The sequence below is a fragment of the Podarcis vaucheri genome (genome assembly GCF_965113315.1).
Source record: "Podarcis vaucheri genome assembly, chromosome: 13".
Classification (NCBI taxonomy): Eukaryota; Metazoa; Chordata; class Lepidosauria; order Squamata; family Lacertidae; genus Podarcis; species Podarcis vaucheri.
In genome coordinates this window covers 31,140,798-31,158,616 of record NC_138751.1, presented here as the reverse complement: position 1 = coordinate 31,158,616, position 17,819 = coordinate 31,140,798, and the positions used below count along the sequence as shown (strand labels likewise).

Here is a 17,819-nt window from a genome sequence, read left to right as displayed (position 1 = left end):
AGTGGAGGATGCACACACAGACAGAAGGATAGACAGAAAGAGAAGGAGAAAGAAGAATGTTTATGAATGTTTGTTGCTGGAATTGCAACAGCAGAGATCGTTCCATGTGCAACTTAAGGGTTAATCTTGTTAGTGTTAAAGCCAACTAGCCAAGAGGGGATGGGTGGAGGTGTTGTTTAGCAACCATGCAGAGTGGCATGATGTTTGCTGAGGTAGTCTGTGCTCTGATTGGTTGTGTAGTTCTGAGGGAGTTTTCCTCTGTGAGTTTGATTGTATGTTTTCCTGATATGTACAAAACCTGAGCTAATAAAGATAAAAATCTCTCTGGTCCTTCCTCATCAAATTATACATTGTTTTTGTTAAGTTCCCTCAGTAAAGCATTAGCAGGATTAATTTCCTTGCTGGATTCCATCTGCACTGTTTCAGTGACTTTGCTCACCCCTTTAAGTAGAGGCTTCTAAAGAAAACAGAATAATGGATTAGAGAGATGTTGTTGTGATTTAGCAAGTACTCGTGAGATACAGAAAGAGAAAGGTGGTCAAGTCTGAAGGCAGGACAAACAGAGGAAAATAAAATCAGCAATGTTAACAGAAAATGGAAGGGGTAGTATTTTCCTCAAGACTATATTAGTATTAAGGGAAACTGAAAATATTTAAGTAAATTGGAATCTTTTACCAAAAATCCAACATTATTTAGGAAAAACCAATTACACAGATTTGACGAGTATCAACTTTATACCCATAATTTCACCTTACTGCACGTATGTAGGAGACATAATGCTCATAGATTGTAATTTGTATTACAAGGGGGAAAACATAGTTAGTTTTGCATTGTTTCTGTTTCAATTTCTTATAGACTTTGGTTTCAATTTCTTGGAATCTCTCTCTCTCTCTACTTCTAATTTTGAATAATAATTTTGAATAATTTTACAAGATTGATATTTTTTGTACAAGATCTTTGGGTCTTGGGAAGGAAGAGGCAGATTTTCTGTTTCTTCATGCTGTCATTTTCCTTCAGACTATAAAAGAAATGTAGGCATTCAGAGAGTTAGCATGGCAGAGATCTTCATTGCATGAATAACTTCCACTCCCTGACTTGTAAAAAGCCCCACCAAAAGTGTCTCTAGTGCAGAAGCATTCAGCAAAAATACCAATAACTTGTTTTCCAGCTTTTTCTCTGCAAATATGAGGACAAGAGATCTGTTTTAAACACTGTGGGAGGACAGAGTCTTAGGATTGTGCAAGTCGACAGCTACTAGGATATAAATGTGAAGTCAGGTATGTTATGCTGAGCTGCCTCTGAACACCCCATTCTTTTGTCAAAATAAGCCTTGGCTATGGGGAGTCTTTGCAAGGTCAGATCCATAACAACAAATGGGTCTGGCTTAGGTCCAGGAAATACCAAGGCAGCTGGCAAGCAGGTAGGCAAAATGAACTCTGGGACATAGCAAGGGCAATAGTCTAATGTAGAAGTGCAGAATCTGCAGTCCCCCAGATGTTGTCAGGCACCAGATCCCATCAGATCCAGCCAGCATTACAGCTGATCAGGAATGCTGGGAACTGTAGTCCAGTAATATTTGAAATGTGGCTGGTTGTGCGGATTCCTGATGATCATCTTCCAAAGCAAATACTCTATTCCGAACTTAAAAATGGAAAGTGCAATGCTGGTGGTCAACAAAAGAGGCTCAAAGACTGTCTCAAGGTAAATCTTTAAAAATGCAGTATAAACACTGACAACTGGGAAACACTGGCCTGTGAACGCTCCAGTTGGAGAACAGCCTTTACCAAAGGTGTCATGGGCTTTGAAGACACTCAAACTCAGGAAACAAGGGAGAAACATGCTAAGAGGAAGGCACGCTTGGCAAATCCACACCATGATCATCTCCCACCCAGAAACCAGTGTCCCCACTGTGGAAGGATGTGTGGATCCAGAATTGGCCTCCACAGTCACTTAAGGACTCATTGTTAAAACTGTGTTTATGGAAGACAACCTTACTCAGCTATGAGTGATCGCCAAAGAAGAAGAAGAAGAAGTAGTCAGGGGAAAGGTTTCTTTGTGACATCCAATAATATGCTCCATTATGAAACTCTTCCCCACCCAGCCAGGAACCTCTTCCTGCTTCCTTTCCATGGGATGCTTTGGATCTGGCCATCCTCCTAGGGACAAGTACCTGAATGATTTTGGCCTTGTATCTGTGGTTTGATTTGCTTCTCTGCTTGTTCCAAGGTGAAGCAAAGCTGGGTTGACTGAGAGGTGTTATGACAGCCACCTTCCCATATCCCAAGGGCTGTCACATGAAAGATGATGCAAGCTTGCTTTCTGCTACTCCTGAGGGTAGAACCTGAACCATCAGATCCAGTCGTATCTTGGTTGTCGATCACCTTGTTACTTGTCCGTTTTGGCTCCTGAACGCCGCAAACCCGGAAGTGAGTGTTCTGGTTTGCAAACGTTCTTTGGAAGCTAAACATCCAACATGGCTTATATGGCTTCCGATTGGCTACAGGGAGCTCCTGCAGCCAATCGGAAGCAGTGCCTTGGTTTTTGATTGTTTTCGGAAGTTGAACGGACTTCTGGAACAGATTCCGTTAGACAACCAAAGTACGACTGTACAAGGAAGGCGATTCCAACTAAACATTAGGAAGAACTTCTTGGGAGTAAGAGCTGTTTGACAGTGGAACAGAAGGTGGTGGACTCTCCTTCTTTGGAGGTTTTTAAACAGAGGTTTAAAAGAATCTGTGAGGGATTCTTTAGCTTTGATTTGTGCATTGCAGGGGGTCAGACTAGATAACCCTTAAGAATCCTTTCCAACTCTACAGTTCTATAGTTCTATGATGAGGGAAGCCTCCACATTCAGCTTTGTGTCTTTGCTGCTAGTTAAAGAAAACCCCAAAGCTCATTAAGTAAAAATAAAATTAAAATGAAATCAAAATAAAATATCTCTAATGACAGCAGAAGGTTGCTTTGTTGCAATGGGCTGTAATTATTTGTTCTCCACTCATATTTTAGGGCTGTTTTATTTGATGATGCTCTCCGGTGAAGTGTTCAGTATGGGGCAAAGCCTGATGATTCACAGGACAATGCTGCGGATGATATTTTTGGAAGCAAGGTGCTGACGCCATGAAATGCCTCCCTCATGCAACTCAGATTTCCACAAGCAAGTTTGCCCCAGGGACAATTTTTTCTTGGCAGAGGCAGCCAGGTGAGCCAGCCCCATGGAAGAAGAAGAGCAGGAAGACAAAGCAACACCCTCACGGCTACACCCACGCTGTGGAAGGTATAAATAGAGACCTGTGTGGATGCCAGAATCTGCAGTCTTGTCTTCCGTCTCGAGCTTTTGTGTCTTTGGGGCTTTTGCTTAGTCTTTGGGCTTCTTTCTGAAGGTCTTTCGCGATGAGCTGCAGCACCAAACAGGCATCCACCATGTACACGAGAGGCAGAAGCAGCAGTGGGAGCTGCGGTGGAATCCGGGTTTCTTCGGGAGTCTCTGGGAGGTGTGCTGCCCCTGCCGTAGGTAGCGTTAGATGTGATATGTCTGGGAGGAGCTACTGCAGCGGAGTGAGTTTCGGAGGGGGCCTGAGTGGACGCAGCTGCATCGATGGTGGCTTTGGTAGCGGGTACATGTGTGCTCCTGGTGGCGGTGGCGCCCGCTTTGGTGGCTTTGGCATTTGCCATGATGCGCCCTTGATCTCCTGCGACGAGAAGATGACCATGCAGAACCTCAACGACCGCTTGGCCTCTTACTTGGACAAAGTGCGGTGCCTGGAGGAGGAGAACGCTCAGCTCGACTGCAAAATTAGGGAGTGGTATGACCGCCAAGGTGCCCTCTGTGACCCCAAGGACTACAGCTGTTATTACCAACAAATTGAAGACCTTAAAAACCAGGTAGGACTATGTTTCCTCTGCAGCTTAGAACCAGATGTAGCATCAAGCTAAGTGAGATAGAGAGATGGCTCCTTGCTCTGACAACAGAGCACTCATTCGTTATTATTTATGGCAATAGATCTTTCCAATTTGACTTACGAAGAATGTAAAAAAATAAATTTATTTATTCTCCGAGGATTCTTGTCAAATCCCTTGATGTTTGGAACTTTATGCTTTTGGATTAATGACGGAGTTTACGGTTGGACTTTAAAAACCATGCTTTTGATAGCACCCAAGAATGAGTAGAGGCCGTATCATTAGATTAATGTATTCCTTTGTGGGGAGAGCATCTTAGATTTTTTTTTGAAAATGCTATTGCCTAAAACAATTAAAAGAAAAGAAAAGAAAAGCTTATTGGCTGTAAGAATGGCTATATCTACATATGTTTAGATCACAAACACATCAATGAAACAAATCAAGAGTGGTATCATGGCCCTCAATGGTGCTTCTGCTGCTGTAGTGGTAAAACTGATAGAAAAAAAATGGATGTGAGGATGGAATGAGACCTAGGGATGTTCTGGCACAGAGATGTGGGGCAATAGGTTGTCTAGATTTAGCCAGACATTGACCCCATTTGTGTGACACATTCAAAGCAGCATCATAGCACTTCACACAGCCATGGCTCCCCCCAAAGAATTCTGGGAACTGTAGTTTGTTAAGGGAGCTCAGAGCTGTTAGGAGACCTCTATTCCACAGAGTTATAGTTTTGAGTGGTTTAAAAGTCCATTCTCCTTCCCAGAGAATTGTAGCTTATGAGGGAAATAGGGGTCTCCTTACAAATCTCTGCACCCTTAAGAAGCTACATTTCCCAAGATTGTTTGGGGGAAGTGTGATAATGCTTTAAATGTAATAGTGCAGATGGGGTTGTTCATGGATGCAGAGAGTTACAGGATGGAAGAAGCCCAAAAGTCAATTGGTCCAATACAATCCTTCTGGTTTCAGGATGACCCTGTAAATGAATCATAGACTTTGAGACAGTAGAATGAAAAATAAAAAAACTGCAGTTTGATGCATGATGGCATCAAGAAGAAACAGATGGACAAGCTCAAACTGTTTTATCACCCAACCAACAGATTATCTGTGCCACTGTGGACAACAGCAAGCTTGTTCTGGATATTGATAATAACCGGATGACTGCAGATGACTTCAGACTGAAGTGAGTCCCTCTTGAGTTGTACGAGGGGCTCTGGGTGGGTGGGGTGAACGCTTTATTTTGTTTCCCTTAAATCCTAAATATGTGGTCCCCAAAGGGCCCATAATGAGTCAGCACCCAAGTCCACTGATGAGCTGTATACAGAAGGGTGAGATCTTCCTTTGTATATAAAGAAAGCCCCGGCAGAAATATATAACACACACACTTTCTCTCTCTATTGGCCCCTGTAGGGACCAACAATCCTTTCCTCTCTTTTTTGGTTCTGTAGGTATGAGACTGAGCTGGCCCTCTGCCAAAATGTGGAAGCTGACATCAATGGCTTACGTCAAGTCCTGGATCAACTGACCCTTTGCAGGTCTGACTTGGAGGCTCAGCTGGAAGCCCTCCGAGAAGAGCTGTGTTGCCTCAAGAAAAACCACGAAGAGGTGAACCTTGACCCCACCAGCCCCTTACAAATAGAAGAAGGGCCTACAAAGGAAGGGGGTCCCCCTCCCACAGCCAGCTCCTGGCGCTGGGAAGCACATTTAACAACACACAACAACAACAAAAGCCACATTTCAATTAACTGGAATTTCCTTTTCAGGAAATCAAGGGTTTGAGGAACCAAGCAACTGGGGACGTGAGTGTGGAAGTCAACTCCTGCCCAGGCCCAGACCTGAAGAAGGTCTTGGAGGAAATGAGATGCCAGTATGAAACTATGATTGAGAACAACCGCAGAGAAGTTGAACAGTGGTATGAATGTAAGGTAGGTTATATACTGTACGCAGCCAGGTATTGAAAGAAAAGAAGCTTGAAATCATCCATGCATATTTGGTAGGGGGTAGTAGGAGGCAGCTCTGAGCCAGATCTCACCCTTTAGGGGGAGCTGGTTTCGAACCTCTCTCCCTTCTATGTTATGTGAAGTTACTCTGAAGCTAAGGGGCTGGTGGTAGGAGAATAAGCAAGGAAAGACACGCCTTCTCTCCTCCTGGGAAACACTGGTTTGTCCCAACACCCTCCCCCTCAAAAGGCTCATCCAGCAAAATTAAATCTATTGGCGAGAGAAAGTAGGTTACCTTGTATAGTAAGTCCCATGCTTGATTCATGGAGATTAAGGCTGCCAATAGCTACCAATAGCTACTAACCACAATGACTGCTCTCCTTTCGCTGTTGCCAATACCAGTTGTGTGGAATTGCAGGTGGGAAGACATTGTTGCGTTCAAGTTTTGCTTGTGGGCTTCCCACAGGCAACTGGTTGGCCACTGTGAGAACAGGATGCTGAATTTGATGGGTAATAATAATAATAATAATTTATTATTTATACCCTGCCCATCTGGCTGGGTTTCCCCAGTCACTCTGGGCGGCTTCCAACAGAATGTTAAAATACAATAGTCTATTAAACATTAAAAGCTTCCCTAAACAGGGCTGCCTTCAGATGTCTTCTAAAAGTCTCGTAGTTGTTTTTCTCTTTGACATCTGGTGGGAGGGCGTTCCACAGGGCGGGTGCCACTACCGAGAAGGCCCTCTGCCTGGTTCCCTGTAACTTGGCTTCTCAAAGCGAGGGAACCGCCAGAAGGCCCTCGTCACTAGACCTCAGTGTCCGGGCAGTCTTTGGCCTGATTCAGCAGGGCTTACTTAAGTTCTTATTTATTTGTAGGGTTGTTGTTGTTGTTTTGCAGGGTGAGCTCAGAGTTCTCTGTGAAACTGCCATGGGTCTGGCAAGGCTTTGCTTCAAGCCAACAGCTCTTCTGCTGAGCTATGGTCCCTCATATGGGTTTTGGTACCCAAGTAGGAAGCACTAGTGAGGGCCTATCTACAACACGGTATCTACCGTGTTTAGGAAGGATGAATTGAAGGTGGAAGTGGTGAAGTGAAGAACAAATATAGCAAACTTGCCTTTGGGGCAAGATTAAAAGAACTTGGCTTCATCAGGTTAGGAAAGAAGAATGCTGAGAAAGGGCTGTACAAATAGAGGTAGCTCAGTTTAAAGAGGAGTATTTGGTTTAGTGAATATCATGAACCAATGGCCACAAGTGATCCTTCAAGGAAGGGCGATTGAAAAGCAGAAGAAGGCAGTTAACCCTTAGAGTTAAGCCTCCCAGAGTGGCGGGAACAACCCAGCCAGATGGGTTGGGTACTAATAATAATAATAATAATAATAATAATAATAATAATAATTTGCAGACAAACTTTGGAATCATCCTCATGAAAGTGTTTTTTTTATCTTCATGGAATTTCTTTAGTTTTTTCTTAAAATCTAACCTATACCCAAATTTTCTATATCCAGCCAGTTGGTCCTTGATTAATCTTTTTAGTGGCTCTTTTGACATCCTCACCATCCTTACCTTCATTGTTTGTGGTTGTCATTATTATAGCCTTTTGCTTGGCTGAAACTCATCATGAAAACAACTCACCAATTCCCCCAATAAGCCCTAAACCCCACCACCCCAATTTTGTGTTTGCTGCCTTTTCAGATGGAGGAAGTGAATCAGGAAGTCTGTAACAGCAGCAAGGAGGTTGAAGACTGCAACAACCAAGTTGTTGACCTGAAGCGCCAGCTGCAGACCTTGGAAATTGATCTGCAGGCTCAGCTTAGCCTGGTAAGTGTTTATGCGGGCAGCCCTCCACCTTGGACCCAATAAACCTTACCTTTGTATCTGCTTCCCAAAACTGTCCCGCTAACAGTGCCACCTGTGCAATAGGTATATATTATTGCCCTAAAGTAATAGTATCAGTAGCTGCTCAACAGCTGTGGGAATCTGGAAGGTTGTAGCTTTGAGGCAGATGTGCACATGCACACACATACACCAGCTTAGTGTAAACAGGGGGCTCCATATACTTTCAGGGGTCTGGACAATTCCACATTCAGGTCCCTCTTGCATGGGACAAACTGTAACCAGCAGGCGACTTCTGACACCATTAAGAGGGAAAGTGGGGACTTGTAGGAAGAAAAGAGGCTGAGCCAAAAAGAATCCACAGTGAGGCAGGAGTTGTGGCGAAAGCAGGAAGGAAAAGGAAAAGGAGACATAATCTGTGGAATTGCCTGTTATTATTGCTAAAGTACCACAGACTATTTTAGAGAATGTTTCCACACACACAAAATGTGCATGCAAGTGGCAAAGTTTAATCCCAGGTAAATGATAGTCTCCATCCACTCAACAAGTTCTCTTCTTTCCACAATAGCTTGTAGGATATTTTGCGCTCTCTCTCTCTCTCTCTCTCCTCCTCCTCCTCCTCCTCCTCCCTTAAACTTATTTGTGCTAAAAGTTTTGCCTTTGCATTTTTTACTTCTTCAGAGGGACACGCTGCAAGGATCCTTGGCCGAGACCGAGTGTCGATATAACAGCCACTTGTGCGAAATACAGAACCAGATCTCTTGCGTGGAGCAGCAGCTGGCAGAGTTGAGGGCAGAGATGGAATGCCAGAACCGAGAATACAGGGACCTCCTGGACGTCAAATGCCGCCTGGAACAGGAGATCCAGACCTACCGCTGCCTGCTAGAGGGAGGGCAGAATGACATTGTGTAGGTAGACCGTCAAGTTCTCGGGTTTCCCCTGTGCTTCCCCTATCGTTCATGAGTGACTAGGGAGCAACTCTGTGGAACAGATGTGCTTAGACCCGAAATGAATACTGGCAAATTTTTAATTCTTAAGAAAAGCCCTGCTGGATGAGACCAAAGCCTGTTCAGCCCAGCATCCTGTTCTCACAGCGGCCAACCAGATGTTTACTGGGAAGCTCAGAAGCAGGACCAGAGTGCAAAAGCACTCTCCTCACTATAGATTTCCAGAAATTGTGGCCAGAGCAGTGTGTGGCTTAACCACCTGCAGTGGGGCTGATGTATTGATGACCCTACTTTGCATGAGAGGCCTCTTGATCCCTAGTCTTCATATATATATTTATTATATTTATATCCTGCCTTCCCACAGGAAGCACAAGCTGGTGTCCATAGGTCTCCCCTTTCCCATTCTATCCTCACAGCAACTCTGTGAGGTAGGTTAGGCTAAGAGAAGGTGACTGGTCATCTAGCGAAACTCAGCGGGGATTTGAACTCAGGTCTCCCAAGTCCTGATCTGGAGTGTGCATTCAATCCAAACGATGGTCCAGCACCAGTATCCTGCCAGCCTTGTCCTCCATTGCTGTTTCCCCCCTTCCCCACTGCCAAATATGCTGTTTATATTGGCATAAAGGTAAAGGTAAAGGTACCCCTGCCCGAACGGGCCAGTCTTGACAGACTCTGGGGTTTGTGCGCCCATGATGACAGAAAAAAAGTCTGCTTAGAAGAAGTAGTTCAGCCTCGGATGACTATGTCCTCTAAGCCATTACTTACAAAAAAACCATTTTGGCTTAGGGAAGCACAAAACATACCATACCAATAGGATTCAGTTCACATTTAAAGGCAAATCTATCAAATCTGTACTTTCTGAAGCGATACAAGAACCGAAGCCCAGCCACCCCTCAAAATTCGCACTTCTCTGAATCTTATGGCGTACTTCTCTGACCAACCCATGTTTATAAAAATGCATAGATTGGGTAAGAATGAATATATTCCTGAAAAACACACACACAAGAGGCATTATATTAGAAGAAACTGTTGGTAAAAAAAGTGTACAATAGTTAAAACTGCAGACAAAAATGAGTTTATTGGGAGAAATATACACTAAACAGCTGAAGAACTTCCATGACAGTTTAAAAAAAATGCGGAGAACGGGATGTGAGATTGGAAAAACGAGAAAACCATGAGAATTGAAATGAACAGATCTTTGCATCCTGACTTGGAACACATCAAAATCTGTTCAAATAACACTTTAGATGATTTTATACTGGAGGTGAAGCATGCATGGATTTGATATACAGTCATACCTCGGCTCCCAAAAGCCTTGGGAGTCGAACGTTCTGGCTCCTGAACAATCAAAAACTGGAAGTGACTGTTTCGGTTTTTAAACATTTTTTTGGAAGCCGAACGTCCGACGGGGCTTCCGTAGCTTCCGATTGGCTGCTCCTGCAGCCAATTGGAAACAGCGCTTTGGTTTTCAAACGTTTCAGAAGTCGAACAGACTTCAGGAACAGGTTCTGTTCGACTTCCAAGGTACGACTGTAGTTGTCTCCTTGAAACATCCCCTCACCCCCCCACTCCAGCCCTGGGTGCATGGCATAAAATTGCAAGTATCGTTAGCTTCTAATGCTGTTCACCTACTTTTGATCTCATCCAACGACCCTCTTCCCCTCTCTACACCAGGGGTTCAAGCAGTGGTGGTTCAGGAGGCGGAGCCTGCAGGCAGTCAGGAGGAGGTGTGACTAGAACTTCCCACACGTATACGGCCTCCTCTTCCCCGTGTCAGCCTTGCCAGCCTGATGTCAAAGGTAAGTGGGGAACGATGGCGTCTCCTACATTCACCAAGTATTGAAACTTTACAGGTATTCAAGAAGGAACAAACTTTCTTTCATATGTGGTGGTCCTGTAAAAGGGTAAAGGAGTATTGGGAAATAATTTATAATGAATCGAAAAAAATGTTTAAAAGCACTTTCCCACAAAAAATCCCAGAGTCCTTTTGTTGGAGATAATTCAGATGGAAATTCCCAGGTGTCCATAAAGGTTATTTATGTATGCCGCTACTGAGGCCCGTGTTTTGTTAGCCCCAAAATGGAAAATGAGTGAGGTCCCAACTAAAGAAGAATGGCGACTTAAACTGATGGAATATGCGCAGCTTGCAGGCTTACCATATAGAATAAGAGAACAAGAAGAACACAGGTTTAGAGAAGATTGGAAAATGTTTATTCAATATAGGGGAGGGGGGATTGTGTACACCTGAAAACGTTGGCAGCATTAAGACAAATTCAGCAGTGTAAATAAATTTTGATGGAAGCAATAATGGAATACTGAAGGGTTTAGTTTATATAAAATATGCCGGGATTTATGCTATGCAAAACGAACCATGGAAAGAGAAGAAGGGAAGTCATTGATATTTTAAGGTTGTTTAAATGTGTATTCTAAATTGTAAAACAGAAAATTTAATAAAAATTATATATATAAACTTTACAGGTATTAATCTGTAACTTCCAGTCTAATTTAAAAACCATATGAAAACGATATGAATGTCCTCTGGAGCCTTGGGAAGACTTCTTCCTTTCTGCCAGGCTATCATCACCATCTTCAGTGTTAAGGAGAAAAAGGCTGCATGCTTGAAATATTCTTTCTTTGGTCATAGCTGAAGTTTTTCCTCTTTTTCCCACTCTCCAGGGTACAGCAGATAAGAGCTGGAAAGAGAAGAGCATCTTCTGTAGATGCAGCTATTGCAATTCTATCCTGTAAACCTTCTAGGCTCATATTGAAAAGCAAGAAGAATCTCTCCCCCCCCCCCAGCTACTGAACACTATAAATACTAACCATCCACCAGTGGGCTGACCTCCAAGCTCATTATATTACTCACTTCTATAAGCTCCGGGATATTATTAACCATGGCTAAATGTTAACCAGCATTGTGGGGTTGGTCTTGGGCATTGTGGGACTTCAATAAAGCTATGCTTCTGCCTGATGCAAACAAAAACTTTGTGTCTCTGTGTCATCATTTGGAGTTATCTTTGTTGTTCCTTTAGCTGCAGACCCTGTAATGACAGGCAAGCAAAAAACCCACTGAAATTGGTAAATATTAAGCATTACCTGAGCTCCTTAGACGTTGGGAAAACTGCCACTAGTTATCTGTTTTATTCCTGCTGAAAGGACAGCAGAGGTGGCATTAAAGCACGGCTGCTGGAGAAATTTGGTTCAACATTCGATTCCAGAATGCATTAACTAGTGTAAAGCGTGCATATAAATGCATATATTGATGAAAATGGCAGACCATGTGCATTATATCTGGGGCAACTGCTTCTCAAAAATGTGTATGTTAGTCAAATCTGTATGTGTATGTTAGTCAAATTTTCTTGAAGATTTATTATAATTGCTATTTTTGCAAATTGCTGTGGCAATGTGGTGAACTGAATTTAAGATTAAGAACATGAGAAGCATAGAGAACCTGGATATGACAGATTGATGCATCCCAAATAGTTACTGGCCCAGTAGCACTCAGGTACTTTGAGTAGGTGCCAGGACCTACTGTCTGTGGTGGCACTGACACCTTGCCTGGGCTGATGAGTCACTTTTCAAAATTTCCCACAATGCTCCAGAGGGATGCTATACTGGGGGTGTTTAAAATGGTGACCCACCATCACCCACTACTGCTGCTAGGTAAGGTGGTCTACTGACAAAGGAACAAGTTCACCAGGGGACAATTTGACAAGGAGCCCCTCAAGCCTGGAGCCAAATCTCTTTGGAAGCATAAACCCCGATATCAGACAACACCCCAAGCCACTTAAATGGTATAGATTCCTTTTTTTAAAAAAAATCTATTATATGATATGGTTTAGAACATGGGTAGGCAAACCAAGGCCCGGGGGGCCGGATCTGGCCCAATTGCCTTCTAAATCCGGCCCGTGGACTGTCCGGGAATCAGTGTGTTTTTACATGAGTAGAATGTGTGCTTTTATTTAAAATGCATCTCTGGGTTATTTGTGGGGCATAGGAATTCATTCATCCCCCCCCCTTCAAAATATAGTCCATCCTCCCACAAGGTCTGAGGGACAGTGGACCGGCCCCCTGCTGAAAAAGTTTGCTGACCCCTAGCTTAGAAGGTGCAATGCACACACTCTACACTTTTAGCAGATTATTTAGTTTAATAGAGAAAGCAGAACTGCAAACACAGAATTAAATCATTAGGATTTTTGTGGTTAAAAGAATGATATTCAAACTGGCTTAGCAAGAAATGCTGGCGAATGTCGATAAGGCTTGCCAAAGCAGCATGCTTAACATAATGCTGGTTTCAGAGGACAGGTTTCCAAAGTCGAGAAATATCAGCCAGAATTGGCTAGCTTTTGATCTCAAGCTTCAAGATACAGCATTTGGAACGGACTGACAGGTTCTCTCCTCCTTGGTCAGAGAGACCACTCGAAATAAGGCAAAGGCAAGAGAAAAGGAGGAGCAAGTTCGAGGAACAAAGGCAGGGTGGAAGCAGAAAAAAGGTAAGTCCAATCCTCTCTGACTCCAAAAACATCGAAACCCTTTGAAGGACCACACGGCATCATTTCTAGCCAATCCCCTTCTTTCTTATGGTGGCCTTTATGAACGAGAACAAAGAAAGATGGAGAGGCGATGAACTTGGTGTTACAAAGGAGATGAAGGAAGAAAAGAATTTAATAAAGTTAATAGGTAAAGGTAAAGGGACCCCTGACCATTAGGTCCAGTCGTGGCCGACTCTGGGGTTGCGGCGCTCATCTCGCTTTATTGGCTGAGGGAGCTGGCTTACAGCTTCTGGGTCATGTGGCCAGCATGACTAAGCCGCTTCTGGCGAACCAGAGCAGCGCACGGAAACGCTGTTTACCTTCCTGCCAGAGTGTGGTACCTATTTATCTACTTTCACTTTTTGGTGTGCTTTCGAACTGCTAGGTTGGCAGGAGCAGGGACCGAACAATGGGAGCTCACCCCGTTGCGGGGATTCGAACTGCCAACCATCTGATAAATTTGAGACATGGAATTCTAATATATTTATATGGCTTCAGAAATACTTATGGGGGCTGACCCAGCGTTCTGTAGGAGGAGAGGAACTTTGCTGACCTGAATACAGGCAGTGACCAATTTGAGCACATTGAAGTGACATGTGACTGCCGGCGTGCAGGTCCTGCAGGACCTGGAAGAGGGCAGAAAGGGGGGGTGGAACGGTGGCGGAATGGGGCAGAATGGGGTAGGGCGGGCTTATTTGTGCTGCCCTGACACACGAGGGGGCAGGAATGGAGCCCCAGCACAAAATGGTTGCTGCCTGTGACATGATTCCAGAAAGGAAGTGTAGCTGCAGCATTCAGAGCTCTAGTTCAGAGATGGGGAAACTGCAGCCCTTCAGATTTTGTTGAATTCCAGCTCCTATCACCACTGACCATTAGCCATGCTGGCTGTGGCTGATGGGAACTGGAGCCCGACAACAGCAACAGCAGCAGCAGCAGCAACAACAATTTATTTATACCCTGCCCATCTGGCTGGGTTTCCCCAGCCACTCTGGGCGGCTACCAACAGAATATTAAAAGCACAATAAAAGATCAGTCATTAAAAACTTTCCTAATCAGGGCTGTTTTCAGATGTCTTCTAAAAGTCAGATGCAGTGGACGCTTGGGTTGCGAACGTGATCCGCACGTGAGGGTTGCAATTTGGCGCTTCTGTGCATGAGTGACCACCGAAACCCAGAAGTAACCCGTTCTGGTACTTCCAGCTTTCGACGGGTCCGTAAGTGAAAAAAACTCAACCTGAAGCGTCTGTAACCCGAGGTACGACTGTAGCTGTTTTATTTCCTTGACATCTGATGGGAAGGCGTTCCACAGAGAGGGCACCACTACTGAGAAGGACTTCTGCCTGGTTCCCCATAGCTTCACTTCTCGCAGTGAGGGAACCACCAGAAGGCCTTCAGAGCTGGACCTCAGTGTCCAGGCTGGACGATGGGGGTGGAGACGCTCCTTCAGGTATACTGGGCCGAGGCCGTTTAGGGCTTTAAAGGTCAGTGCCAACACTTTGAATTGTGCACGGAAATGTACTGGGAGCCAATGTAGGTCTTTCAAGTCCATTGTTATGTGGCCTCGGCAGCCACTCCCAGTCACAAGTCCAGCTGCCGCATTCTGGATTTAGAGGGCCGGGTTCCCCATCCCTGCTCTAATTAAAGAGAACACTTTTCAAATCCCCCCAAAAGTCAGCAAATGCCATGACAATAAATTCCCCGAGTCTCAGTCTGAACCAGAAGAAGTCAGCCCAGTGACTCATTTTCCATATTCCATATCAAATTAGGGGGTGTTTAACAAGCAAATTTCACCCTTAAATTTCTGTGAACATTAATTGGAATATTGCTACATAAAATATTTCAGTTCTAATTGTTCTGCTGTTGTTCTTTAAAGCCTCACAGCATCCTTGCTTATAAAGATGTATGGGCAAGCCCAATGACTGAAGGCATCTGGAACCCACATTGCTTGGACAAGACTGCTGGTCAGCAATGGCCCTGGGTGCACACCTTTCCTTCTGTATAACTGAATACAGTGGCACCTCGGGTTACAGATGCTTCAGGTTACATATGCTTCAGGTTGCAGACTCCACTAACCCAGAAATAGTACCTCGGGTTAAGAACTTTGCTTCAGGATGAGAACAGAAATCGTGCAGCGGCAGCAAGACAGCAGCAGAAGGCCCCATTAGCTAAAGTGGTGCTTCAGGTTAAGAACGGACCTCCGGAATGAATTAGGTACTTAACCCAAGGTACCACTGTACTTTTCTACACAAAGTTTTGCAGAGGTTCTACAGAATACTTCAAGTATTGTACTAGGCAACACCATTGTGCCGCTCCCTGAATATTATACTGTGTAGCTCTTCTTTCATGGGTCCCTACAAAATAGAGTTTCTACTTCCACCCCAGGCAGAAATTCCTAGTTTTTAATAAGGTTTCCTAATTATGTTTTTCTCTCTCTCTAAACCATTTAAGGTACCACACGTGTGTTATCTCAGCAATATTTGCAATTATAAAGTATGCAGGTACGGTTCCCCCATTTTACGGATACGCCAGACCTCACAGAAGTGGATCCATTTCTTCCCTGCCTCTGACTTTGTGATGTTTCTTCCACCTTCATTTATACTCGAAGGCTTCATGCGCAACAAGGGTGGAAGATGTAATCTTCCAGGAAGTTATTTTAATGACACACGTTTCACACGCTGGCACTGACTGGCCATTCTCCATTTCCCCTTTAGAGGGCGCTCTGCTGCCAGCCTCGACAAGGGCGTCTCTTATTTCATTTTTTCTGGAGGCTTCAAGCCGTGTTCCAAAACATGTGCTTGCTTTTTAGTGTGCTTTGCTTTGCTAATTAGGGGATTAAGTAATCTTTGGCTGCCTGGCAAAAATGTGCCTGAATGTGGGTTTAGCATATTATTTGCATTCTTTATTTTTCTTTTCTTTTCATGTTTGTGGGGAGGGAATCCAGTTCAGTATTACAGCACTGCAGGAGGGCATCCCTTGTAACCTTTCCACTTAAATGGTTATTTCTATAAAGAGGTGGTTGTAACCTTGGTCATAGGTTGCTGTAAAGACATGCACAACCTTTTCCATTGCTGCTGTTGCTGCTGCTTGTGTTGTTGTTGTTATTTTTATAGGAGAGAAGTGGCTAAGCTTTCATCTGGTTCACCCTTGCCCAGTCCTCTGGGATGCCAGCGGTGGGTGTGGCCAAAAGTGGATGTGGCCACAAGGGATGAGTGAACCCGTCAAATACATTTTCTATCGCTTTCTCATTTTTCCAGTTCCATTTTCCACATTTCCAAATCAGTTTGCAATTAAGAAGAAGAAAAATCCCATTAGTATTCATTCATTCATTCATTCATTCATTCATTCAGTATATAGCCCTATACCCACAGGTCTCAGGGAGGTTACAACATAAAATCACAATATATAAACACATTTTAGTGTGAATTTCTCCCAGTTGTCACATTTGGACATGCAATCTGGCCTAATATATTGTATTTACTCAAGTCTAATGCACCATCAAATATAATGCACACTCTGATTTTCAAAACCTTGAAACAAAAAAAGAGGATTTGCTGGTGAATGTAAATGCGCCATCAGATCTTAATAGCACCTTGATTTTCACAATGTGATTTGGCTGAAAAAAGGTGCGCATTAGATCCGAATAAATACAGTAATTTATTTATTTATTTATTTGCAAAGCATCTTTCTTTAATACAGTGGTACCTTGGGTTACGGGACGTGGGTGGCGCTGTGGGCTAAAGCCTCAGCGCCTAGGGCTTGCCGATCGAAAGGTCGGCGGTTCGAATCCCCGCGGCGGGGTGCGCTCCCGCTGCTCGGTCCCAGCGCCTGCCCACCTAGCAGTTCGAAAGCACCCCCGGGTGCAAGTAGATAAATAGGTACCGCTTACCAGCGGGAAGGTAAACGGCGTTCCGTGTGCGGCTCTGGCTCGCCAGATGCAGCTTTGTCACGCTGGCCACGTGACCCGGAAGTGTCTCCGGACAGCGCTGGCCCCCGGCCAATAGATGTGAGATGGGCGCACAAACCCCAGAGTCTGTCAAGACTGGCCCGTTCGGGCAGGGGTACCTTTACCTTTACCTTTACCTTGGGTTACAGATGCTTCAGGTTACAGACGCTTCAGGTTACAGACTCCACTAACCCAGAAATAGCACCTTGGGTTAAGAACTTTGCTTCAGGATGAGAACAGAAATTGCACGGTGGTGGCGTGGCAGCAGCAGGTGGCCCCATTAGCTAAAGTGGTACCTCAGGTTAAGAACAGTTTCAGGTTAAGAACGGCCCTCCAGAACAAAACAAGTTCTTAACCTGAGGTACCACTGTATAATGCATTTTAGTATGCTATTTTCACTCATATTTACTTTATATGCAAGTTCAGCATGGCACATGAAATTTCGTAAACATTATTTGGGACTCAGCTACATTAGTCAAAAAAACATTGTTTTGAATGCTTTTTAAACATGCAACACCAGATGGTGCTGGAGAACAGCAAAAAAAGTTCTTTGTGATTTTCCATGGTGGTTTTTTCCATTTGTTAAAATGATTTAATTTCTGACTTATTTAAAGCATTTTTTCCCCAAGCTCAGACAACTGCATTGCAAAATTCAGGGAAGTTTGAGTTTTGAAAGGCGGCTGTGTTTTGGATCATGTATTGTTTCAGAAAGTGCAAATGAAGCAGGTTC

At 44.1% G+C, this 17,819-nt stretch overlaps 1 protein-coding gene and 1 long non-coding RNA gene across 2 annotated transcripts; one reads left to right on the top strand and one right to left on the bottom strand.

Moving 5' to 3' along the window:
• Positions 1–941: 941 nt before the first annotated feature.
• Positions 942–10,328, bottom strand: LOC309517881. Its single transcript, XR_014213323.1, has 3 exons — positions 10,248–10,328; positions 6,130–6,315; positions 942–1,018 (listed from the first exon to the last, which is right to left on the bottom strand). It is a non-coding gene; the product is annotated as an uncharacterized lncRNA (long non-coding RNA).
• On the top strand, positions 1,717–11,598 carry LOC309517847 (keratin, type I cytoskeletal 19-like). Its single transcript, XM_082197436.1, has 8 exons — positions 1,717–3,882; positions 4,995–5,077; positions 5,343–5,499; positions 5,658–5,819; positions 7,528–7,653; positions 8,350–8,576; positions 10,290–10,414; positions 11,292–11,598. Exons 1-8 carry the CDS (start codon positions 3,391–3,393, stop codon positions 11,303–11,305), a joined length of 1,386 nt encoding a protein of 461 aa, XP_082053562.1. The 5' UTR covers positions 1,717–3,390; the 3' UTR covers positions 11,306–11,598.
• The last annotated feature ends 6,221 nt before the right edge of the window (positions 11,599–17,819 follow it).